Source organism: Saimiri boliviensis, chromosome 7 (assembly GCF_048565385.1).
Source record: "Saimiri boliviensis isolate mSaiBol1 chromosome 7, mSaiBol1.pri, whole genome shotgun sequence".
Taxonomy (NCBI): Eukaryota; Metazoa; Chordata; class Mammalia; order Primates; family Cebidae; genus Saimiri; species Saimiri boliviensis.
Window position 1 is genome coordinate 100181654 of NC_133455.1, and position 25969 is coordinate 100207622.

The 25969-nt window shown below is 40.6% G+C and overlaps 1 protein-coding gene and 2 pseudogenes across 2 annotated transcripts in view; all 3 read left to right on the forward strand.

The window, feature by feature from the left end:
- The window catches only part of PZP (PZP alpha-2-macroglobulin like), a 68677-nt gene that overhangs the window by 14465 nt on the left and 28243 nt on the right, over positions 1 to 25969 (forward strand). For both annotated transcript variants that reach the window (XM_039471936.2, XM_003926676.4), the window contains exons 12-15: positions 224 to 451; positions 2307 to 2370; positions 12430 to 12572; positions 13459 to 13608. In XM_039471936.2, the coding sequence (XP_039327870.1) occupies positions 224 to 451; positions 2307 to 2370; positions 12430 to 12572; positions 13459 to 13608 (585 nt within the window). The remainder of the gene's footprint in view (positions 1 to 223; positions 452 to 2306; positions 2371 to 12429; positions 12573 to 13458; positions 13609 to 25969) is intronic.
- Positions 1136 to 1940, forward strand: LOC120364943 (M-phase phosphoprotein 6 pseudogene; annotated as a pseudogene).
- LOC141585173 (large ribosomal subunit protein uL30-like 1 pseudogene) lies at positions 20104 to 25850 on the forward strand (annotated as a pseudogene).

Sequence of the window (25969 nt, forward strand, 5' to 3'; positions counted from 1 at the left end):
ATGAGTTAGCAGAATCAGGGCAAAAGAGAGAAATTTGTGGATGATTTCCTTTTATTTGAATGTTGGGAGGCTGAAAATTCATTTATTTCACTGTCAACCCGTATGAGGGAGAGCCGTAGTGTATTTTAGGGTGGAAGACACAGTTTTGACTATTCATTTCGGTGAGCAGCTAAGGCGAAGAATCCCAAGGCGATCTTCCCACTTTGTTTTTGTGTCTGCTCAGGTTTCCAGTGAGCATCCCAGCTTCTGTTTGCCCTATTCGTGGGTAGCAGAAGTCCACGAGCCTGCGCAGCACGCTGCAAGTCACGTCTTCTCCCTCAGTGGGAGTTACGTGGACCTGGAGCCTGTGGCTGGCACTCTGCCCTGCGGCCACACACAGACCATCAGGGCACACTACGTGCTGAAGGGACAGGCCGTGGGAGAGCTGTCGGAGATCAGTTTCCATCACCTGGTAAGAATGAAGCCTTGGTGGGAGGCCGAGGTGGGTGGATCACGAGGTCGAGAGATCGAGACCATCCGGGTCAACATGGTGAAACCCCGTCTCTACTAAAAATACAAAACATTAGCTGGGCGTGGTGGCGCGTGCCTGTAATCCCAGCTACTCAGGAGGCTGAGGCAGGAGAATTGCCTGAGCCCAGGAGGCGGAGGTTGCGGTGAGCCGAGATCGCGCCATTGCACTCCAGCCTGGGTAACAAGAGCGAAACTCCGTCTCAAATAAAAATAAAAAAATAAAAAAATAAAAAAGAATGAAGCCTTGGAATACAACTGCAGCTCGTCAGTGGGCAAAAGTCATCAGTAGGCTCAGGAATGTCCAAACAAAGTACGTGCACACAGCCATGCTGCGTTCTCTGCGCGCCCTCCATTTCGTGAGTTTCCATGAGGTTGATTCTCTCCAGCAGAGACTCGACATCTGAAAGCCTTTTTTTTTTTTTTTTTTACGGAATATACTTTGTATGAATCTACCTCCCAAACAGTAAAATGCCAAAGACTAAAATGCTAACGTGCAGCTAAATTATAACAACTCTTTACAGAGCACTGCCTGTGAGCCACGTGGGGCTGGGCCGGGTTCTCCCCCAACCACCCGCCCGGCCCATCCTCCCAACAGGCCCGGGCAGTGGGCGCGTGCGGTGGGGCTCGCGGCGAGTGCGGCACTGGGCGGAGCCACGTGGCAGCCGAGCGCAAGACAAAGGTGTCCAAGAATCGGCTACGCAGGAGGTTTATGCAAAGGGGACTGGACTCAGAAACCAGGAGACGACTGGCAGGGGAAGAAAAGAAAATCGTTAGTGAAGAGCGCCGGTACGTGGGTCTGCCAGAGCTTAAAGAGAAAGAGAGTTTCCTAACAGAAGAGCCGAGTTTCTTACTACGTGAAGGTTTTCTCCATGGAAGAACGTCACTCCGAGGATTTCATCCTGAGGTTGAGAAATTGATGCTTCGTGTGAATACTAGGCTCAATGCAGCAGAAGTGGAAGATGCAGCGGTGGAGCTCGATGTGTCAGATGAAGCGATGGCTAGAAGATACGAGACCGTGGTGGGGACAGTTGGGAAAAAGTTTGCCAGAAAGACAGACCATGCCAATTATGAAGAAGGTGAAAATGGAGACATAACAACCGATTAAAGCAAAGAACATGTTCTTAAAGCCCCAGGACTAAGATGGATGCCTTAAGCCATGGCCCACGGGGGCTCCATGGAAGTCAGCGGCGGATCTGGAGCTCATCCCAATGGTGTCTCTGTAGTTATTAACACTGTAATGTTTACTTTGTAAAGACATGTATCATCTTAGAAACATGCTGTTTTTGAAACAGATGTTGATGGATGTTGTACATCCTTGGCTTAATGGTGTTCAGAGTGGATTTTTAGCCCCCTGATCTTCAAATGTACATTGTTAGAGGGCTCCTTCCTGAAGAGTATTTTGACCTCCGGTTTCTCTTAATACAGTTCTCCAGTTCTCCAGTCCCCCTCCCCCTCCTCCCTCCCCCTCCCCCTCCCCCTCCCTTTCTCCCTCCCACTCCCTCGACCTTGAATTGACTCATGTAAACTAATGCCAAAGTTTAAATTGCCCTTTATTATATTTATCAAGAATAAACATGCCTCTCCGGCCTTATGTATTTACATGCTACGAGGTCATTATCAGCTTATGGTATTATGTTGCTTTATTTAAAGCATTTAATTAACAGAAAAAATTATTCTGTAATAAAAATCTACTTTGACATTTAAAAAAAAAAAAAAAAGAAAGTGAGTCATGTGAGGATAGGATGCTGAGATCCGTGTCCAGCTCAAGAAAAGTTCTTTACTGTTTTTCATTTCAGGTCATGGCTAAAGGAGGCATAGTCAGATCTGGAACCCACACTCTGCCTGTGGAGTCAGGAGACAGTGAGTATCCTCAGGTTCATCTCTCCTTGCTTCCCTAACACATCCTTACCCTTCCCTCGGTGACAGTTCACCAATGGGGAAATCATTTCTATCACCTCTTCACAGTAAGGACGACACACAGGAAAACACTCTTCTTGTGACTCTTTGGCATTTTAAAATTCAACGCTCCACAGATACATTTTGTTTTCTACTCTGTATCAGTCACTCTGCTAAAGGACACTATTTTTTCACTTTAGTTTCTTCTAACAGTAAAATAAAAATCTTTTTAAAATCTAAGCTTACTTCTATTCATCTCCACCCCTAATAAAATGTACGTTGATTATGTTAATATTGCCGAGAAGAACAGAGTGATTATGGGAAATGGGAAGGAAGAAAGGTGCTGATTTTTTTTTTTTTTTTTCTGAGCTGGGCCATGAGTGCTTTATGCATGAAGTTGGATTCCCTTCAAGAATAAAATGGGGACTAAGGAACCAAGGTTATTTTCCATTCTAAGTCAAATAATGTAGAGGTTAAACCACTGAAAAGAGAACCCATGAACATTTTTGTAATTAAGCTAAACTAAGGCAAACATTTTACCAATTTTCACCACACCCCTGAGCTAAACTTAATAACCACTAGGATTTGCTTCATGCCTAATATTTTCTCTTTTTGTGTTTTCTCTCCTGCTAAGCTGGAAAAATAAAATGTCTATTTTTAATTTTTATTTTTCAATTTTGAAAATTGAAACAATTTTGAGAAGGTTGAATTATACAAGTTATTAATCAGTACTCTAATAATAAATAATTATTTTAATTAAGCATTAAAGATTGCTGCCAGTTTTGAATATTGGTTTTTCCAACTACTAGTGTAGAGACATTTAGATATGGAGACTGGACCCCAATGTGTAGATTGCACCCCCTCAATTCTTGGTGAATAATTTTCTTCCAATACTGCTATATGCATGACATTCACAGCAACAGTGGAAGGTTTTAAAATATTTATTTTTTTCTTTTCTAATATTTCAACTTGAATTTTCTCCATAAAAGGCAGAGCCTGTGTAAAAATCTCTATATAGTAAAATGAGGAAGCGTTATTTAATTATTTACTTTGTGAAGATGCCACATTGTATTGAAAGTAACTGAGTCAATTAGAAAAAATTTCTCTATATAGCTAATTACATCAATTGTTTCATCAAAAAAAAAGTTAACCGCAAATTTTAATACTTCTAATTACTGATTTACTTTCCACAGAAGAATTATTGAAAGCCCTTACACCGCTAAGATACAAGAAAGAAATTTGTTCACAATTTGCCTAAATTCAAATTTTTAAAACTTTTCAAATTGTCCAAGTTGAGCTTCCTCATACTGTTTTCTTTTTACACTGTTCTTCACACCATCCAAATTATTATTCCTAAACTATTTGTCTGTTTAATTTTCAGAATTCAGATTTTAAATAATGAAGGCTTCTCAAATTTTACTGTTTATTTTTATTTTGTTTTTTAATCTTTTATTTTAGGTTTGAAGGATATATGTGCAGGTTTGTTATATAGGTAAACTCATGCCACAGGGATTGTTGTGCAGATTATTTCATTACCCAGGTTCTAAGCCTAGTACTCAACAGTTACTTTGTCTGATCTTCTTCCTCCACCCCCCTCCACCCTCCAGTAGGCCTGTGTCTTCCGCTCTCCCTCCTCCCGCCCTCAGATAGGCCCCACTGGGTGGTGTTCTCCTCTTTGTAACCTTATGTTCTCATCATTTAGCTCCCACTTATGACTGAGAATGTGCAGCATTTGGTTTTCTGTTCCTGCATTATTTTGCTAAGAGTAATAGCTTCTAGCTCCATCTATGTTCCTGCAAAGGACACAATAGTGTACTTTTTTATGGCTGCATAGTTCCATGGTGTATATGTACCACATTTTCTTTATCCAGTCTTCCACTGATGGGCATTTGTGTTGATTCCATGTCTTTGCAATTGTGAATAGGGTTGCAGTGAACATAAGTGTGCATGTGTCTTTATGACAGAACAATTTCTGTTCTTTGGGAATATACCCAGTACTGAAATTCTTGACTTGAATGATAGTTCTGTTTTTAGCTCTTTGAGGAATTGCCACACTGCTTTCCACGAAGACTGAACTAATTTACACTCCCACCAGCAGTGTACAAGCATTCCCTTTTCTCCACAACCTTGCCAATGTCTGTTAGTTTTTGACTTTTAATGATAGCCATTCTGACTGATGTGACATGATATCTCATTGTGGTTTTGATTTGCATTTCTCTAATAATCAGTTGCATTTAGCTTTTTTCATTTGCTTGTTGGCCACATGTAGATTTTCTTTTGAAAAGTGTTTATTCATGTCATTTGCCCACTTTTTAATGTGGCGGTTTGTTTTTTCCTTGTAAATTTGTTTAAATTTCATAGATGGTAGATACTAGATCTTTATTGGATGCACAGTTTGCAACAGCCTTCTCTCATTCTCTAAGTTGTCTGTTTACTTTATGGATAGTTTCTTTGGCTGTGCAAAAGAAGCTCGTTAGGTTAATTAGACACCATTTGTCAATTTCTGCTTTTGTTGCAATTGCTTTAAGCCTTTTCTTCATGAAAGCTTTTCAGTTCCTATGTCCAGAATGGTATTGTCTAGGTTGTCTTCCAGAGTTTTTATGCTTTTTGGGTTTACATTTCAGTCTTTAACCCATCTTGAGTTGATTTTTTGTATATTGTATAAGGGTCCAGTTTCAGTCTTCTGCCTATGGCTAGCCAGTTATCTCAGCGCCATTTATTGAATAGGGAGTCCTTTCCTTGTGTTTGTCGGCTTTCTTGAAGATCAGATAGTTGTAGGTGTGCAGTATTATTTCTGCTGTCTGTATTCTGTCCCATTGATCTGTGTGTCTGTTTTTGTACCAGTACCATGCTGTTTTGGTAACCGTATCCCTTTAGTATAGTTTGAAGTTGAGTAGCATGATGCATCCTCCTTTGTTCTTTTTGCTTAGGATTGCCTAGACTATTTGGTCTTTTTGTTAGTTCCATATGAATTTTAAAATAGTTTTTTCTAGGTCTGTGAAGGACACCATTGGTCATTTGATAGGAATAGCGTTGAATCTATAAGTTGCTTTGGGTAATATGACCATTTTCATGATACTTATTCTTCCTATCCATGAGCATGGAATATATTTCCATTTTTGTCATCTCTGATTTCTTTGAGCAGTGTTTTATAATTCTCATTGTAGAGATCTTTTGCCTCCCTGGTTAGCTGTATTTCTAAGTATTTTATTCTTTTTGTGACAGTTGTAAATGGAATTGCATTCCTGATTTGGCTGTTGGCTTGGCTGTTGTTGGTACAGGAATGCTAGTAATTTTTGTACAAAGGAGCTTTTGGGCCAAGACTATAGGGTTTTCTGGATATAGAATCAACGTCATCTGCAAACGCAGATAGTTTGACTTCATTTCTTCCTATTTGGATGCCCTTTATTTCTTTGTCTTGCCTGATTGTTCTGGCCAGGACTTCCAATGCTATGTTGAATAGGAATGGTGAAAGAGGACATCCTTGTCTTGTGCCAGTTTTTAAGCAGAATGCTTCCAGCTTTTGCCCATTCAGTATGATGTTGACTGTGAGTTTGTCATAGATGGCTCTTATTATTTTGAGGTATGTTCTTTCAATATCCAATTTATTGGGAGTTTTTAGCATGAAGAGGTGTTGAATTTTACTGAAATCATTTTCTGCATCTGTTGAGGTAACCATCAGTTTTTGTCTATAGTTCTGTTTCTATGGTGAATCACCTTTATTTATTTGCATATGTTGAATCAACCTTGCATCCCAGGGATGAAGTCTACTTGATCATGGTGGATAAGCTTTTTAAAGTGCTGCTGGATTTGGTTTGCAAACATTTTGTTGAGGATTTTTGCATCAGCCTTCATCAAGGATGTTTGATCAGACTATTTTTTATGTGAATCCCACTTCTCCTCATTGTGGGGGACCCCACAACCCGGGACTCCAGCCACCACCACCCCACCCCCATCAGGGTTTTCAGGCTGGTAGCAACTCAACATTTCCCTGAGACAGAATTCAGAGAAGGAGAGGCAGGCTGGCTGCCATTTTTTCTGTCTTGCAGCCTCCATTGCTGTAACTTTCAGGTTCTGCAGATCAAGTAGGGATTAGGGTGTGGCATGGATTCCCTGCACAGCACAGCTGACCCACTAGTTCTTTTAGTTGAGATGTAAGGTTGTTAATTTGAGATCTTTCTAACTTTTTGATGTGAACGTTTAGTGCTATAAGTTTACCTCTTAACACTGCCTTAGCTGTGTCCCAGAAATCCTGGTATATTGTATCTTTTTTCTCGTTAGTTTTTTTGTTTGTTTGTTTGGGTTTTTTTTTTTTTTTTGAGACGGAGTTTTCGCTCTTGTTACCCAAGCTGGAGTGCAATGGCGCGATCTCGGCTCACCGCAATCTCTGCCTCCTGGGTTCAGGCAATTCTCCTGCCTCAGCCTCCTGAGTAGCTGGGATTACAGGCATGCGCCACCATGCCTAGCTAATTTTTTGTATTTTTAGTAGAGACGTGGTTTCACCATGTTGACAGGATGGTCTTGATCTCTCGACCTCCCAAAGTGCTAGGATTACAGGCTTGAGCCACCGCGCCCAGCTCTCGTTAGTTTTAAAGAACTTCCTGATTTCTGCCTAAATTGTATTATTTGCCCAAACGTCATCCAGGAGCAGGTTGTTTAATTTCTATGTAATTGTATGATTTTGAGAGATTCTCTTCATATTGAATTCCATTTTAATCATATGGTGGTCCATGAGTGTGGATTGCATGATTTCATTTTTCTCAATTTGCTGAGGATTGTTTTATGTCTGATTGTGTGATCAATTTTAGAGTAGTGCCATGTGCAGTTGGGAAGAATATACTTCTTGTTGTTTTGGGGTGGATAGTTCTGTAGATATCTACCAGATCCATTTTCATCCAGTGTTGAGCTCAGATCCTAAATGTCTTTGTTAATTTTCTGCCACAATGATCTGTCTAATGCTGTCAGTGGAGTGTGGAAGTTTATCAGTTTTATTGTGTGGGAGTCTAACTCTCTTTGAAGGTCACTAAGAACTTGTTTTATGAATCTGGGAGCTCCTGTGTTGGGTGCATATAGATTTTGTTTAGTTAGGTCTTCTTGTTGCATGAAACCCTTTACCATTATGCAATTCCCTTCTTTGTCTTTTTTTTTTTTTTTTTGTGTGTGTGTGTGTGTGTGTGTGTGTGTGTGTGTGTGTGTGCTTTCTTGGTTTAAAGTCTGTTTTGTCTGAAATTAGTGTTGCAATCACTGCTTTTTTCTAATTTCCATTTGCTTGGCAGGTTTTTCTCCTTCCATTTATCTTGAACCTATAGGTGTCAGTGCAAGTGAGATGGGTCTCTTAAAGACAGCATACTACTGGGTCTTGCTTCTTCCTCCAGCTTGCCAGTGTCCCTCTTGAGGCATTTAGTCTGTTTACATTTGAGGTTAATACTGAGATGTGTGAATTTGAAACTGTCATCACGTTGTTAGCTATCTGTCAACTTGTTTGTGTAGTTGCTCTGTAGTGTCACTGCTCTGTGTACTTCAGTGTGTTTTTGTAGTGGCTGGTAATAGTCTCTCCATTTTATATTTAGTGCCTCTTCCTAGAGCTCTTGTAAGATGGGTCTGGTGGTAACAAATTCCTTCAGCATTTGCTTGTCTGAGAAGGATCTTATTTCTCCTTCACTTAGGAAGTTTAGTTTGGCCAGATATGAAGTTCTAGGTTGAAATTCATTTTCTTTAAGAATGTTGGCTGGGCACGGTGGCTCATGCCTGTAATCCCAGCACTTTGGGTGGTTGAGGTGGGCAGATCATGAGGTCAGATGGAGACCATCCTGGCCAACATGATGAACCCCCATCTCTACCAATAATACAAAAATTAACTGGGTGTGGTGGTGTGTACCTGTACTCCCAGCTACTCAGGGGGCTGAGGGAGAAGAACCACTTGAACCCAGGAGGTAGAAGTTACAGTGAGATGAGATCTTGCCACAGCACTCCAGCTGGTGACAGAGACTCCGTCTCAAAGAAAAAGAGGCTCCCAATCTTTTATGACTTGTAAGGTGTCTGCTAAGAGCCCCGCTGTTAATCTGATGAGCTTCTCTTTGTAGATGATTTGTTCTTTCTCTCTGGCTGCCTTTAACACTTTTTTTTCTTTCATTTCAACCTTGGTGAATGTGATGATTACATGTCTTAGGGATGACCTTCTTGTGAAGTATATTTTGGGGTTCTCTGTACTTTCTGAATTCAAATTTGGTCTCTCTAGTTAGGAGGGGAAGTTTTCATGGATGATATCCTAAAATATGTTTTCCAAGTAGCTTTCATTCTGCTCATCTCCTTCAGGGAGGCCAAAGAGTTGCAGATTAAGTCTTTTTACATACATAATCCAATATTTCTCAATCAGAGGTTTAGTGCATTCCTTTTCATTCTTTTTTCTTCATTCTTCTCTGATTGTTGTATTTCAGAAAGTCAATCTTGTAGCTAGTTTTGCACTGGCAGCCCCAGTGCAGGGGCAGAGTCCCGGCAGGGTGGGGTTGGTGGACTTAGTGCCTGAGATTCTTCCAACAGCTTGATGTATTCTGCTGTTAATGCTTGTGATTACATTATGAAATTCTTGTAGAATGTTGTTTAGCTCTATCAGGTTGGTTGTAATCTTTTCTGTACTTATTATTGTGTCTGTCAGCTCCTGCATCATTTTATTGTGATTCTTAGCTTCTTAGATTGGGTTTCAACATTCTCCTGACTCTCAATGATCTTCATTCCTATCCACATGCTGAATTATATTTCTGTCATTTCAGCCATCTCAGCCCCGTTAAGAACCCTTGCTCGAGAACTGGTGTAATCGTTTGGAGGAAAGAAGATGCTCTGGCTTTTTGTGTTGTCAGAGTTCTTGTGCTGGTTCTTTCTCATCTTTGTGAGCTGATGTTTCTTCGGTCTCAGAAATTGCTGTTGTTTGCTGAGCACAGTGGCTCATGCCTGTAATCCCTGCACTTTGGGAGGTTGAGGTGGGCAGATCATCTGCGGTCGGGAGTTCAAGACCAGCCCGACCAACATGGAGAAACCCCATTTCTACTAAAAATACAAAATTAGCCAGGGGTGGTGGTTCATGCCTGTAATCCCAGCTACTTGGGAGCCTGAGGCAGGGGAATCATGGAGGCAGAGGCTGTGGTGAGCCAAAATTGTACCATTGCACTCCAGCCTGGGTGACAGAACAAAACTCTGTCTTTAAAAAAAAAAAAAGAAAGAAAGAAAGAAAAAAGAAATTGCTGTTGTTTCAATTTTTTCCTTTTATGTTATTTGATGACCTTGGGGGTTTGGTTGTGGTATAAGGTGGGTTCAGTTAACTGACTTTGTTACCAGAAGATTCATGGGCAGTAGAGACCAGGAGAGGCAAGGCTTAGCTCAGGGCTCCTGGATTGCATGCTGTAACTCTGGGAAACTGGTATGTGGCTCCAACTTTGTTCTCTGGCTCCTCGAGGTTAGGAACCTGCTGCACTGAAGGGGCCAAGGTACTCCCAGACCACTGATCACAACACAGCCAAAGCACTTTGCAGGACAGTGGGAGCGGGATCAATCCTCGTTCACATGTACCAGCAGCAGAGGCAGTGGCAGAGTGGTGGAGTACACACTCATCAGCTATGGCAGGGTGCTAGCAGGTGCCAGGCTGCTGGCCTTCGTGCCGGCATTCACAGTAGTGGTCATGGCAGTATGGCTCAGGGGATTGGGAGATCCCCACCAGCAACTGTGCATGCATTTGCATTGATGGTGCTGTTAGCATGGGGCTGGGGCTCTGGTGGGTGCAGGACTGCATGAATCTTTTGTGTGCATTCACACTGGCAGCAGTGTCTGTACGTGGCTAGGGGTGGGTCTGTGCGTTTTGCACCTTGTTTTGCACTGGCAGCCCCAGTGCAGGGGCAGAGTCCTGGCAGGGGTGGGGTTGGTGGACTTAGTGCCTGCCAATGCTCTTACGTCAGTGGCAGTGTGATGGGGTAGGGAGCGATGGATTGTACTCAGGCTGCCAGCCATGGCAAGGCAGGGTGCATGCACACACGTGTGCTGGGAAATGTTGTTATTAAAAGCTTTAATTTCCTACCACTGTTCTTTGCAATAAAGTCACCATTTTTTTTATGTTTTCATGACATTTCAATCTCCCCACTTTCCATGTTGAACTCAAGACACAGTGATAGAAAGGCTTCCTTCCTTTTAGAAAAGGAACTTATTTCCTTTTTGAGGTTTGAGCTAAAGCTCGATCTGTCCAACTCAACAGAAATATGAATGGCATGACACAGCCTTAATGATATTTTAAACTTCCTTTCTTCTCAAACTTAGAGTTTTGAAGTATAAATACATAGTGATATAAAATAATAGGTAATGTTAGGCTAACATAAAATTTACATAAAGTTGGAAAAATTCCGTATTCTACATAGAGGTAAAACAGCTTTTAATTGAGAACCACCCATCTCAGGGCTTTAATATCATCACTTGTAAAAAGGAAATTGTGTCTGTGCACAGTGGCTGCTGCCTGTAATCGCAGCACTTTGGGAGAGTTGCTTGAACTCAGGAGTTTGGGACCAGCTTGGGATACATAGCAAGACCCTATCTCTACAAAAATATACAAAAAATTAGCCAAACGTGGTGTTGTGCACCTGTAATCCCAGCTACTGGGGAGGCTGAGGCAGTACAATCACATGAACCCAGAAGATTGAGGTTGCATTGAGCTATGATTGCACCACGGCATTCCAGCCTGGTCAACAGAGCAAGACCCTGTCTCAAAAAAATTGCATTTATTTAACGTGTACAACATAACGTTATGGGACACATATAGATAGTAAAATGGCTACTACACTGATGCAAAGTAACATGGCCATCACCATCATCTCACCTACTTACTCATTTGTGTTTGTGCTTGTGGCAAGAACAGCTAAAATGTACTCATTTAGCAGAAATCTAAAATTTACTACCATTTTATTAACTACAGTCTTCATGTTGTGTATTAGATAGCTATCCTTGTTCATCCGGATATTATATTACACTTTGTAAAATATTTCTAAGGATATTAGACTTAATTTTTAACACATATGGTCAAGAAAAAATAAAATCAATTATAGTTCTTCTACAGTTATGAATGTCCTTATCCTACATTACGATTTTGAGTTTCAGCAATGTCTAGAGACTCCGTTACTGTATGTATTGTCTAACTGCACCAAGAAGAAGTTACTGGAAAAGAACTTGGAAGCACAGAAATTTAAAGCAATATAGCTGAGAATCTGGGACAGAAGGGTAGAGGAAAGGAAGACGAGGAACCAATACCAGATGGCATCTGTCTTCTCTTTATGTACCAACATCACAGAACCTTTGCTGTCCTTAAGTCTCTCATGGTTGTATAATTACCATTATTCAACTAAATGTGGGCCATCTACTCAAGTCACCAATGGACTATTCAGAAAATGGAATGGTCTTATCATTGTTGTTACCCTTTTGTAACTACCTGATGGCCCTTTAGCCTGCTTTAAAATGTAATATTTTCTGAAGTGTTTTCTGCTACCATTTAATACTTCCAGTAGAAATATACTAACGTACTTAGAAGAATTTAACACCGCAACGAAAACTCTAAAAATTAAATATTCTTTTACGAAGTTCAACTACTATGAACTTTTTTTTTTACATACAGTGCTTTTTAAAAGTCATATATTATCAAATAAACTCATTATATCTTATAAATGATACCTCTATATTTAAATTGAGAATCACCTCTAGCCTGAAATGTAAATAAAATATTGTCACATATATATGCATAAAATTTGGAGCTACTGATATTTAATTGATTCAGGCAACAGTTAAGTGGAATATCAGATTTTTAAAATGTAAGTGAAAGGAACTTTGTTAACTTAGGCAACAAGTGAAGTTCTGAAGGGATACATTGGCCTACTAATCTCACCACGTAACTAAATTACTAAGCCATTGAACAAATGGACACAGTCTAAACTGGGTGAGACCAAGGAACAGCGTCCTGACTTATCACCATTTTGTCTCACTCTCTCCGTGTTCCAGTGAAAGGCGGTTTTGTCTTAACCTTCCCTGTGGAGTCAGACATTGCTCCCATTGCACGAATGTTCATCTTTGCCATTTTACCAGATGGAGAAGTTGTTGGAGACTCTGAAAATTTTGAGATTGAAAACTGTCTAGCCAACAAGGTGAGTGATTTAACATAAAATTCAAAGAACACAAATAAATGATACTGTAATCTAGATACTGCCATCTATTTCACTCCAGAGAAAACTGAGTTCAGAAAAGCAAAATGGGTTGCCCAACAGTTCTCAACAAGTTTATCTAAGACCCACATTTCTAGGCATTTAGCACAGCACTTTTTCCATTACACAAAGCTGCTACCAAATAAAATACAGTGTTGTGTTAGGATGGTCTCTGCTGATTCAGTTGTGTGAGTATGTAAAATGCTAAGACTCAAAAGTTCCCAAATCCTGAAGAGTAAGTACAAATACCGAGAATTACCTTATCATGTATCAAAGATAAAGATGGCCAGTGGGGCGCGGTGACTCACGCCTGTAATCCCAGCACTTTGGGAAGCTGAGGCAGGTGGATCATGTGGTCAGGAGTTCGAGACAACTCTGGCCAACATGAAGGAGCCCTGTCACTACTAAAAATATAAAAAAGACCTGAGTGTGGTAGCATGCACCTGTAATCCCAGCTACTCAGGAGGCTAAGGCAGAATAATCTCTTGAACCCAGGGGTGGAGGTTGCAGTGTGCTGAGATCATGCCATTGCACTCAGGCCTGGTTACAGAGCAAGACTCCATCACAAAACAAAACAAAACAAAAGATGGCCATCTAAAAGTTAAACAAGGTATCCATCCTTATTCTGCCTCAGTTGTCTCCATGGACAAGACTAAGCCACTAAGAAGCCTTTGCAATATAGTAAAGGAAAGATGTAAAACAGATTTCTGACTGAAATTAACAACGTAGTCATATCAACTGAATATAAAGATGACTGAGGAAATGCAGGTGACTGCAAGATCACAGAAGTAGGGAAAACACTGGTTGACTTTTCCTTCATTTCCCACAGGTGGACTTGAGCTTCAGCCCGGCACAAAGTCTCCCAGCCTCACACGCCCACCTGCGAGTGGCAGCTGCTCCGCAGTCTCTCTGTGCCCTTCGTGCTGTGGACCAAAGTGTGCTGCTCATGAAGCCTGAGGCTGAACTCTCCACGTCCTCAGTGAGTTTCCAGTGGCCTCAGGGACCAGGAAGGGCCATTCCAGGGGCTCAGAGCAAGAAGCCTCTATTGAGAGTAAAATGTAGCGGTAAAAATACTTACCATTTGTCTAGTCCTTGGTAGTTTCTCATGGTGTCTTGTAGGTTTTCTCGCTTCATCTGCCCAACATTCTGGAGAGTATTAGTTCCGGTTTAAGATGAGAAAGTGAATTCGGAATAGTTGAGAGATTTGTTCAAGACTGAGTGACATAAGCTGAGATGTGATTCTGAAACTCTGCCTGCAAGTTTTGATTCCTTCTATGACACAATTTCTATTTCTATAAAGAATCAAATCCCAACCTCAGTAATTAATGTCTTAAAATAATCTTAATGAAACTATATTTTGTTAAGATTCCACACTTATGTGATACTCATGTTTAAAACAGTGAGTAAATTAATGTGTTGCCAAAGTATTAGATAATTTGGACCCTGTCTCAGGGAATCACTTTTGGTCACTGGAGTAGGTAAGCTTGTTGTAAAATTAATACCTGCAAACATAAGGGAAGTCACGTATCTTTTAACACATCTAACTATTTCTGTCTCGAGAATTGTTGGGATCTGTGAAAGTGATAATAAGTGATTTGAAAATTATTTTCTATTTTTTAAAAAAAGCCCTACTACACCTTTGTTAGTAATCTCGATTCACAGACTAAAATTTTAATTCTCTGCTATTTACTAAGTTATATTAATTCATGAGGGTAACATTTGGCATGTCATGATGATTTATTTATTTTATTATTTCAAGCTTACTACATGCTGGATCTGTTGTAGAAGCTGAGGAAACAGAAGGAAACATGCCACAGTCCTTGTCCTTATAGAGGGTCAATTAATAAAAAGGCTCTCAACTATTCTGAATTCACTTTCTCATCTTAAACTGGGACTAATACTCTCCAGAATGTTGGGCAGATTAAGTAAGAAAACCTATAAGACAGCATGAGAAACTAATTAATAATTGTCCTTATAGAAGGTCAATTAATAAAAAGGCTCAGCAAAATAAAAGGTGAACATTGGTTAATAATTGCCATTTGGAGAAAATACTATCTAATATGAGATTTTTGAAGAACAATTTTCAGAAGGAAGGGAAAAGCTCAGAATCTACTTGTCTAACCTATTTAAAACTAGATTACTCATATTTGAAATTTTTTAACATAATACAAGAAAAATGAGGTTGTTATGATTTGATCATTGACAAAAAGTTATGAGAAATTTTATAGCTTTAACTGCCTCATGAATCATCATTTAAAAGGGTCAGTCAACTTATCTGTTTGGTAGGTAGTATTGATTTTCAATGTTGGTTGACAAATTAGAAATATGAAACTTTCTTTTGTTTGTTCTAGTTTCTACTTCATGTCTATTAAAATTTTAAACTCTGAGATAGGCTTGGCGCGGTAGCTCATGCCTGTAATCCCACCACTTTGGGAGGCCGAGGCGTGTGAATCACAAGGTCAGGAATTCAAGACCACACTGACCAAGACGGTGAAACCCGTCTCTACTAAAAATACAAAAATTAGCCGGCTGCAGAGGTGGGTGCCTGTAATCCCAGCTACTCAGGAGGCTGAGGCAGGAGAATCACTGGAATCTGGGTGGCAGAGGTTGCAGTGAGCCAAGATAGCACCACTGCACTCCAGCCTGGGCAATAAAGTGAGACACCCATCTCAAAAATAATAATACTACTAATAATAACTGTGAGATAACTATAGCCGAGACCCTGTCTTATTTTTACTTATCAAAATTAACATTCTTGAGGTTGGAGCATACCCACTAGTGCCCCCTTATCTGCAGGGGTATGTCCCAAGACCTTCAGTGGATGTCTGAAACTGTGGATAGCACTGAACCCAATGCCATCAACCAGAACACGTTTCTGTTCCTGTCTTCCGCCCACAACTTTAATGCCTTTTCCATCTTAACGAAGCACTTATCGCACGCTGTAGCCATAATTTTTGTAGTTTGAGATGTGACAGCAAAACTAACATGAATTTCTTTTTCCTTCTTCACAATTAGATGGATAGAAGATTCGTTCTTGCCATAGATCTTAGCAACCTCAGCATACATTTTCTTTTCTTTCCTTATCAAGTGGAGAACTTTCACCTTTTCTCTTAAAGGAAGTACTTCCCAGCTTCTCTCTCACCTCTGAATTGCCAGCCTCAGTACTCTGGTCCAATGGGGCCATTATAAAGTAAAATAAGGGTGACTCAATACTGTGGCACTGTGATACTGTGACAGTCAATCTTACAACTGAGGAGACTAGGTGACTAAAGGGCAGGGAGTGACTACAGTGTGGATCCACCGGAAAAAGGGAGAATTCGCATCCTGAGCAGGATGGTGTGAGATTTCATCGCGCTGCTCAGAATAGCAGCAATTTAAAATTTATGAATTGTTGATTTCTGAATTTTCCATTTAGTATATTTGGATCACAGTTGACCACAGATCGTGGAAATCTTGGAAACCAAAACCGCAGATTGGGGGGGCTCCTATAATCAAAGTTTTTCTCAATCTTGATTTGTATTTTATTAATAGGTCAAAATATCTCCTCGTAGCATATAACTATTATGCAAGAGACAATGACTATGTTTCTGTATTTTAGTTAGAGAAAACAACTTCAAGAAGTTAACCTGAAACAAGAAAACTTTCTGAGTGCTTTGTTTGGAAACATGCCTGATATTTTTATACTCCGTATTGACGACAGTTTATTCTAAGCTATTAATTTCAGCGTGGCGTAAAGGACTTTAGTCTGCCTCTCAACAGTTCACGTCCGTCTTATTCTGTTTAGTAGTATACATTTAATAGTCGCTTCAGTAAGGGTTGGTAAGCTTTGAATGTTGTGGAGGTGGGAGGGAATTATGAACATAACTGGAGATTTTAGATGATAAAATTATAAAAACCTTTAAGCTTGGTTGCTTTGAATAACAACAGAAATCATTAGTTCACCCAATATAAATAATACATGTTCATTGACATACCTGTTTAATTCTACTCAAAAACAAAGGTAAAGAAAGCAGTAGAAAGGGTTTTGTGTTAGCTGTCCACTGCTGCTTAACAATTTTCTTCAAAACCTAGTGGCCTAAAACAATCAACATTTCTTATCACATGCAGCTTCTGTGAGTCAGGAATTCAGAGCCGCTTAGCTAGGTGGGTCATCTGTAGCGAATGTGATTAGCATGGTGGCCAGAGCTGCAGTCACCTGCCAGCTTGACAGCTTAGAAGATCTGCTTCCAAGACAGGTTTCTGGAATGCTATTGTCAGGAGGCCTCAGTTCCTCACCACACAGACGTCCTAGAGCTGCCAGTGTCCTGATTTTCTCCAGAGCATGTGATCCAGGAGAGCTAATGTGTTCCGAGAGTGCTAAAGTTGTAATATCGTCTATGACCTAGGCTTGAAAGTCATGTCTCCTCACTTCCACAATAGCCTGTTGGCTACAGCGGTCTACCTTATTCATTGTGGCACGAATAATGTTAGGGCATGAATACCAGGAGGCAGAGATGGTTGTGGGCAATTTTGGAAGCTGTCTCCACAGCCTGACCTCTGACTCCCAGAACTTTATGAGCTCCCACATGTAAAATATGCTGTATCCTCTCTCTGAGGTCCCTGAAATTCTCATTATAAAATAGTAACAACTCACAGGTTAAATATCATTTAAATTGGGTCCAAGTACAGATAATGCCCCTCAGATATGATTCCTCAGGTACAATACCTCTAAATACAAAGGCATTGAACTAACATGTACTCAAGTTATTTGGCCTCACACACTCAACATACAATGGTAGAACTGGTATAGAACAATCATTATTGACACTCCTGTTCAAAAAGGGGGAAGCCAGAGGCCCTCAAGGGTTACCAGTCCATGTTACTCTGAGATCAAGCCAGGCAAATGGAAGTTCTGTGATTCAGACTCAATCTTAACACCAGTCCAGGGATAAATATTCAGGCCTCTGGCCCTGCCCTGTGGATTCTTGATTCTGTTGAGTCATCTTTTTTCCGTAAACAATACCCTTTGTTTGCAATTGCATAGACATTGGTCTATCCAATATACATGATATAAGTTCACTTATGTGCCTATGTGATTCCTTTATTTTTATTTCAAATATGGACTACGTTTTATTTATTGATTCAACTTTTATTTTAACTTCAGAGGTATGACAAACACATCTGGGAATTAAGCCAAGCATCTATTAGCTATTCTTCTTGATGCTCTCCCTCCCCACACCCTGACCTCTGACAGGCCCTACTAAGTGTTGCTCTCCCCATGTGTTCTCATCGTTCAGCTCCCACTGATAAGTGAGAACATGCAGTGTTTGGTTTTCTGTTTCTGTGTTAGCTTTCTGGGGATAATGGGTTTCAGCTCTAACCATGTCCCTGCAAAGGACATGAACTCATTCCTTTTTATGGCTGCGTAGTATCCCACTGTGTGTATATGTACCACATTTTCTTTATCTAGTCTACCACTAATGGGCATTTAGATAGATCCCATCTCTTTGCTATCATGAAGAGTGCTGCAGTGAACATATGCATGCATGTATCTTTACAACAGAATGATTTCTATTCCTTTGAGTATACACCCAGTAATGCGATTGCTGAGTCAAATGGTATTTTCGCCTCTAGGTCTTCGAAGAATTACCACACTTTATTCCACAATGGTTGAGCTAATGTATACTCCAACCAACATTTAAAAAGCAGTCCTTTTTCTCCACAACCTCACCAGAATCTGTTGCTTTTTTAGTTTTTAATAGCAGCCATTCTGATTGGTGTGAGATGGTATCTCATTGTGGTTTTGATTCACGTTTCTCTAATGAGAAATTAGAGAAATAATGATTCTGAGGGTTTTTTTCATACATTTGTTGGCTCTATGTATGTCTTGTTTTGAGAAGTGTCTGTTCGTGTCCTTTGCCAATTTTTAGATGAGATCTTACTTTTTGTAAATTTGTTTAAGTTCCTTGTAGACTCTGGATATTAGGCCTTTCTCAGGTTAACAGATTGCAAAAATTTTCTCTCATTCTTTCAGTTGTCTGTTCATTCTGATGATAGTTTCTTTTGCTGCATGGAGCTCTTTAATTAGATCCCATTTGTAAAATTTTGCTTTTATTTCAGTTGCTTTTGGCATTTTCACCATGAAATCTTTGCCTGTGCCTATCTCCTGAATAGCATTGCCTGGATTTTCTTCCAGGATCTTTATAGTTTTGGGTTTCACATTTAAGTCTTTAATTCACCTTGAGTTAATTATTGTATATGGTGTAACGAAGGGGTCGTGTTTCAGTTTTCTGCATATGGCTAGCCAGCACCCCCAGCACCATATATTGAATAGGGAATTCTTTCCCCCTTGCTTGGTTTTGTCAAGTTTGTCAAAGATCAGATGGTTGTAGGTGTGCAGTTTTATTTCTGAGTTCTGTATTCTGTACCATTGGTGTATGCGACTGTTTTTGTACCACTACCATCCTGTTTTGGTTACTGTAGCCTTGTAGTAGTTTGAAGTCAGGTAACATGATGCTTCCAGCTTTGTTCTTCTTGCTTAGAATTGTCTTGGCTATTCAGGCTCATTTTGGTTTGATACGAATTTTAAAATAGACTTTTCTAATTCTGTGAAGAATGTTAATGGTAGTTTAATGAAAATAGCATTGAATTTAAAGCTACTTTAGGCTGCAAGGCCATTGTCATTACATTGATTCTTCTTATCCATGAGCATGAAATGTTTCTCCATTTGTTTGTGTCTCTCTGATTTCCTTGAGCAGTGGTTTGTAGTTCTCTTAAAGAGGTCCCTCACTTCCCTTGTTAGCTATATTTGTAGGTATTGTATTGTTTTCTAGCAATTGTGAATGGGAGTTCATTCATGATTTGGCTCTCTGCTTGTCTGTTGTCGGTGTATAGGAATGGTTGTGATTTTTGCACATTGATTTTGTATCCTGAGACTTTGCTTAAGTTGCTTATCAGCTTTAGAATCTTTTAGGGTTAAGATAATAAGGTTTTCTAGATATAAAATCATGTCATCTGCAAATAAAGATAATTTGACTTTCTCTCTTCCTTTTCGATTATATTTTGTTTCTTTCTCTTCCCTGTTTGCCCTGGCCAGAAATTCCACTTCCATGTTGAATGGGTGTGGTGAGAGAGGGCATCCCTCTCTTTTGCTGGTTTTCAAGGGAAATGCTCCCAGCTTTTGCCCGTTCAGTATGATACTGGCTCTGTGCTTGTCATATATGGCTCTTATGAGGTATTTTCCTTCAATACTTAGTTTATCGAGAGTTTTTAACAAAAAGGGATGTTGAATTTTATCAAAGGCCTTTTCTTCATCTATTGAGAAATCGTGTGATTTTTGTCTTTAGTTCTGTTTATGTAATGAATTGCATTTATTGACTTGTGTATGTTGAGCCAAGCTTGCATCCCAGGGATGAAGCCTACTTGGTTGTGGTAGATAAGCTTTTGCTGTGCTGCCAAATTTGATTTGCAAGTATTTTGTTGAGGCTGTTTGTATCGAAGTTCATCAGAGATAGTGGCCTGAAGCTTTCTTTTCTTGCTGTGTCTCTGCCAGGTTTTGGCATCAAGCTGATGGTGGTCTCGTAAGTTAGGGGAAGTCCTTCCTTTTTAATTTTTGGCATAGTTTTAGTAGAAATGGTACCAGCTCTTCTTTCTACCTCTGGTAGAATTCAGCTGTGAATCCATCTGGTCCTGGGCTATTTTTGGTTAGTAGACTATTTATTACTGCCTCAATTTCAGAACTTGTTATTGGTCTATTCAAAGATTCAATTTCTTCCTGGTTCAGTCTTGAGAGGGTGTATGTATCCAGTAATTTACAAATTTCTTCTACATTTTCTGGTTTATGTACACAGAGGTGTTTATAGTATTCTCTGATAGTTGTTTGTATTTCTGTGAGTTCAGTGGTGATATCCCCCTATCATTTCTGATTGTGTCTACTTGATTCTTCTCTTTTTTTGCTTCTTTATTAGTACAGCTAGCAGTCTATTTTATTTTATTTTATTTTTTCCAAAAAGGGGCTCCTGGATTCATCAAGATTTTTTTTGAGGTTTTTTTATGTCTCTATCTACTTCAGTTCCAGTCTGATATTTGTTATTTCTTGTCTTCTGCTAGCTTTGGGTTTGTTTGCTCTTGGTTCTCTAATTCTCTTAGTTGAGATGTTAGGTCACTGATTTGAGATCTTTCTAGCTTTCTTATGTAGTCATTTAGTGCTATCAATTTCCCACTTAACACTGTTTTAGCTGCATCCACAGATTTCCATACATTATCTCTTTGTTCTCACTAGTTCTTTGTTCTCACTGATTTCTGCCTTAATTTCGTTTACTCAAGAGTCATTCAGAAGCAGGTTATTTAATTTCCATGTAGTTGTGTGGTTTTGAGTGAATTTCTTAATCTCAAGTTCTAATTTGATTGCACTGTCATCAGAAAGACTGCTATAATTTCAGTTCTTTTGCATTTGCTGAGGAGTGTTTTACTTCCAATTATGTGATCAATTTTTGAGTAAATGCCATGTGGCAATGAGAAGAATGTATATTCTGTTGAATTTGGGTGAAGAGTTGTATAGATATCTATCACATCCACTTGACCCAGGGCTGAGTTCGGGTTCTAAATATCTTCGTTAATCTTCTATCTTAATCATCTGTCTAATATTGTCAGTGGGGTGTTCAAGTCTCCCACTATTATTGCGTAGGAGTCTAAGTCTCTTTATAGGTGTCTAGGCACTTGCTTTATGAATCTGGGTGCTTCTGTACTGGGTGCATATATATTTAGAATAATTAGCTCTTCTTGTTGAATTGAACCCTTTACCATTATTTAATACCTTTCTTTGTTTGATCTTTGTTTAAAGTCTGTTTTGTCAGAAACTAGCATTGCTTTTTTCTGTTTTCCATTTGTGTGGCACGTTTTTTCTCCATCTCTTTATTTTGAGCCTGTATCTGTCCTTGCACATGAGATGGGACTTTTAAAGACAGCATACTGATGGGTCTTCGCTTTTATCCAGCTTACCATTCTGTGTCTTTTAACTGGAGCATTTAGCCGATTTACATTTAAGGTTAATATATTTATGTGTGAATTTGATTGTGGTGCTTTTTGGCAGACTTGTTTATGTGGTTATGTGGTTACTTCATCGTGTTCTGGTCTTTGTACTTCAGTGTGTTTTGCAGTGGCTGGTAATGGTCTTTCTTTTCCATATTTAGTGCTTTCTTCAGGAGCTCTTGCCAGGCAGGCCTTGTGGTGATGAATTTCCTAAGCATTCACTTGTTTGAAAAGCATCTCATTTCTCCTTTGCTTATGAAGCTTAGTTTGGCCAGGTATAAAATTCTGGGTTAGAAATTATTTTCTTTAAGGTTATTGAATATTGATCAGTAGCTGCTACACTAGAAGGATGGCAGAGCAAGAGCAAAGAAAAAAATCCCTTTGGTTCCAGAAAATCTTCTGAAAAAGAACAAGGCTTATCAAGCCCTGAAAGCCACTCAGGCAAACCAGGTACTTTTGGCAAAGAAGGAGCAGAGGAAAGGAAAAGGGCCTAGGTTTGAGTGACTGGAGTCATTCCTACATGATTCCTGGCAGCGGACACGTGACAAGGTGCATGTCAGATGACTAGAAGTGAAGCCTCATGCCTTCAAATTGCCAGGTAAACATGCTTTTGTCATGTGCATAGAAAAAAATGATGGTGTCAGTTTACTGGTGCAGAGAACTGGTGCAAGACTTTGCCTAAAGAACATTTTTAGTGGTGTCTTTATAAAAGTCACCCCCCAGAACCTAAAAATGCTGCAAATAGTGGAACCTTATGTGACCTGGGGATTTCCAAATCTGAAGTCTGTCCGGGAACTCATTTTGAAACATGGACAAGCCAGGGTCAAGAATAAGACCATCCCTCTGACAGACAACATGGTGCCGGAGGAGCACCTGGAGAAGTTTGGTGTCATTTGCTTGGAAGACCTCATTCATGAAACTACCTTCACGGGGAAGCATTTCCAGGAGATCTAATGGGTCTTGCGCCCTTTCCACCTCTCGGTGGCCCGTCCTGCTACTAAAAATAGAGTGGGCTTCCTCAAGGACATGGGGACTCCTGGCTATCAGACTGGATGCATCAATCAGCTCATCTGCCAGCTGAACTAGACCCAAGTGCCAAACTGTAATAAATTGTTATCAATGAGATGGAAGCATGTGTTTTCGGGTTTTGGAGAATTTGTATTAAGTATCTTTGGAGATTATTTCCTGCTTTGTCTTCAAAAACTGGAAAGGAAGGGTCAACGAAAAGACAGTAGCTGGCCAGGTGTGGTGGCTCATGCCTGTAATCCCAGTACTTTGGGAGGGTGAGGAAGGTGGACCACCTAAGGTGGGGAGTTTGAGATCAGCCTGACCACCATGGTGAAACCCCATCTCTACTAAAAATACAAAAATTAGCGGGGTGTGGTGGCCCATGCCTGTAATCTCAGCTACTGGGGAGGCTGAGGCAGGAGAATCGCTTGAACCTGGGAGGCAGAGGTTGTGTTGAGCCAAGATCGTGCCATTGCACTCTAGCCTGGGCAACAAGAGTGAAACTCTGTCTCAAAAGAAAAAACAGTAGCTTATGATCATGGCAAGAACCTCTCATCACAATCCAGTTCCAAGGAAAAATTCCAGCATTTTCTACATTGGCTGCTGCCTCGTCTGAAATCGCACATTCCATGGAGGAAGGAGTCCTACTTTGCTGCATCTTCTATCCTAGGGTTTAATGTTAGTAATTGAGTAACTCTAGCATTTGCACAAGGCTCCCTAAGACTCCTGCAGCAGTGGACAAGCCCAGGGACATAACTGAATCTGGAGATTCCTGGGTCTTTGTTGTGAAAAAGACTTGAAATATACATAGGAGGAAAGGTACAAAAATACATGTTCACTTGTCTCTGCAAAAAAAAAAAAAAAAAAAAGGATTCTTCAATATTGGTCCCCAATTTCTTCTGGCTTGTATGTTTTTGGCTGAGAGATCCACTCTTAGTATGATGTGTTTCCTTTTATGGGCCACCTAGCCTGTCTCTCTGGCTGCTCTTAACATGTTTTCTTTCATTTTGACCTTGGAGGACCTGACGATTTTGTCTTTGGGTTGATCTTACTGGCCTGCTCTGCATTTCCTGAATTTGAAGGTTGGCCTGTCTTGCTGGGTTGGGGAAGTTCTCCTGGATGATATCCTGAAGTATGTTTTCCAACTTGGTTCCATTCTTCCTGTCTCTTTCAAGGACGCCAATTAATCACAGGTTTGGTCTTTTTACATAACCTCATATTTCTCAGAGGTTTTGTTCATTTGTTTTCATTCTTTTTTTCTTTCTTGTCTGCCTGTCTTATTTCAGACAGATAATCTTCAAGCTCTGAGATTCTTTCCTCCTCTTTGTCTATCCTGCTATTGATACTTGGGATTGCATTGTGAAGTTCCTGTGATGTGGTTTTCAGCTCCATCAGGTTGATTATCTTCCTTTCTAAACTGGCTGTTCTGGCTACCAGCTCCTGTATTGTTTTATCATGAATCTTAGCTTCTTTTCATTGGGTTACAATATTCTCCATTAGCTCAGCAAAGTTCATTATTATCCACCTTACGAATCCTACTTCTGTCAATTCAACCATCTTAGCCTCAGCTCAGTTCTGTGCCCTTGCTGGAGAGGTATTGCCGTCATTTGGAAGAGATGAGGCCTCTGGCATTTTGGGTTTTCAGTGTTTTTGAATTAATTCCTTCTCATCTTTGCAGCTTATCTACCTTTAACCCTTGAGGTTGCTTCCCTTTGAATTAGATTTTTGTGGGGTCCTTTTTGTTGATGTTGTTTTCTGTTTATTTGTTTTTCTTTTAACAGTCGAGCCACTCTATCATAGGGCTGCTGTGGTTTTCTAGGAGTCCATTGCAGACCCCAGTTGCCTTGGTTTCTCCCGTACCTGGAGGTATCACCAGCAAAGGCCATGAAACATCAAAGATGGCAGCCTATGCCTTTCTCTGGAAGCCCCATCCCACGGGGGTACTAACTTGTTGCCGGCCCACATGCAACTGTTGGAGATGGCTCCTCATTGGGAGATCTCACCCGGTCAGGAAAAATGGGATCAGGAACCTGTTCAAAGAAACAGTCTGGCTGCTTTTTGATAGAGCAGGTGTGCTGCATTGGGTGGGACCCTTCCTCGTCTGGACCACACCTGTATTCTCCAAAGCCAGCAGGTTGGAGGGGCAGAGTCAACCAAACTGCAGAGACAGCAGACACCCCTGCCCTCCAGGAGCTCCAACCCAGGGAGAGGTCAAAGCTCTGTCTGTAGAACCCTGGCTGGAGTACCTGAAGCCCCTAAGGAGAGGTCCCACTCAGTGGGGAGGAATGGATCAGGGTCCCACTTAAAGAAGCAGTCTGGTCACAATCTGGCAAGGCAGCTGTACTGCATTGTGGGGGACCCTTCCGCATCCTGAGCATGTGTGTTTTCCAAGCCTGCAGGCTGGAGTGGCTGAGTCCTCAGAACCACAAAGATGGCAGCCGCCTCTCCTGCCAGGAGCTCAGATCCATCTCAGGTGGACTCCAACCCACTGCCATTGGCTGGCTGAGATTCCAAGACCATGGGTCTTCACTTGTGAGATGCTGTGGAAGTGGGGTCCACAGGATGATGCTCTTTGGCTCCCTGAATTCAGCCTCCTTCCTAGGGATCTGTACAAACAGATTTCCTGCCTGTCCGCGGATGCCGGGCCTGGAGTACGTAAAACTCCTGGGTCTCTGTGTGCCTGAGCGGCTGCTCTGCCGACTCCACATAGCTCTGTGTATCAGACCCAAGGCCCTGGTGGCATGGGCTTACGAGGGTATCTCCTGATCACGGGTTGCAAAGATCCATGGAAGAAGTGTGACTTCCCAGGCAAGGTCGCACAATCACCCACTGCTTCCCTTGGCTGGCAGTGGGGATTCCTTCTGTTGCCCTCCTCCACCTCCACCTCCACCCGCGCTGCTTTTCTTTGTTCTCTGTGGGTCCACTTGCTTGCCTAGCCAGTCTCATTGTGAGAACCTGGATATTTCAGCTGAAGGTGCTGACTTTACTCACCCCTTTTCATTCCGCTTCGTAAGTGCTGCAGACGGCAGACGGCAGCTGCTTCTAATCGGCTGTCTATATGATTTTCTATCTGAGAATAAGCCTGAGTAGACATAGTTATTTAACAGGTGGCAATAATAATGTGTAGCTAAATTCCTTGGGGCATTAAGTATTAATCAAACACAGATGCAAGTCAGATCTTTTCCTATATTTTTATAGTCTATTTTTTCCTCTAGATTCTACAATGAAATTTTAATTAATCCTTCATAACAAGATTTTATTAATCTTTGGAAACATTTTTTCAAGTAGATTTTATTTCTTTATAACAAAATAACACTGTTAAA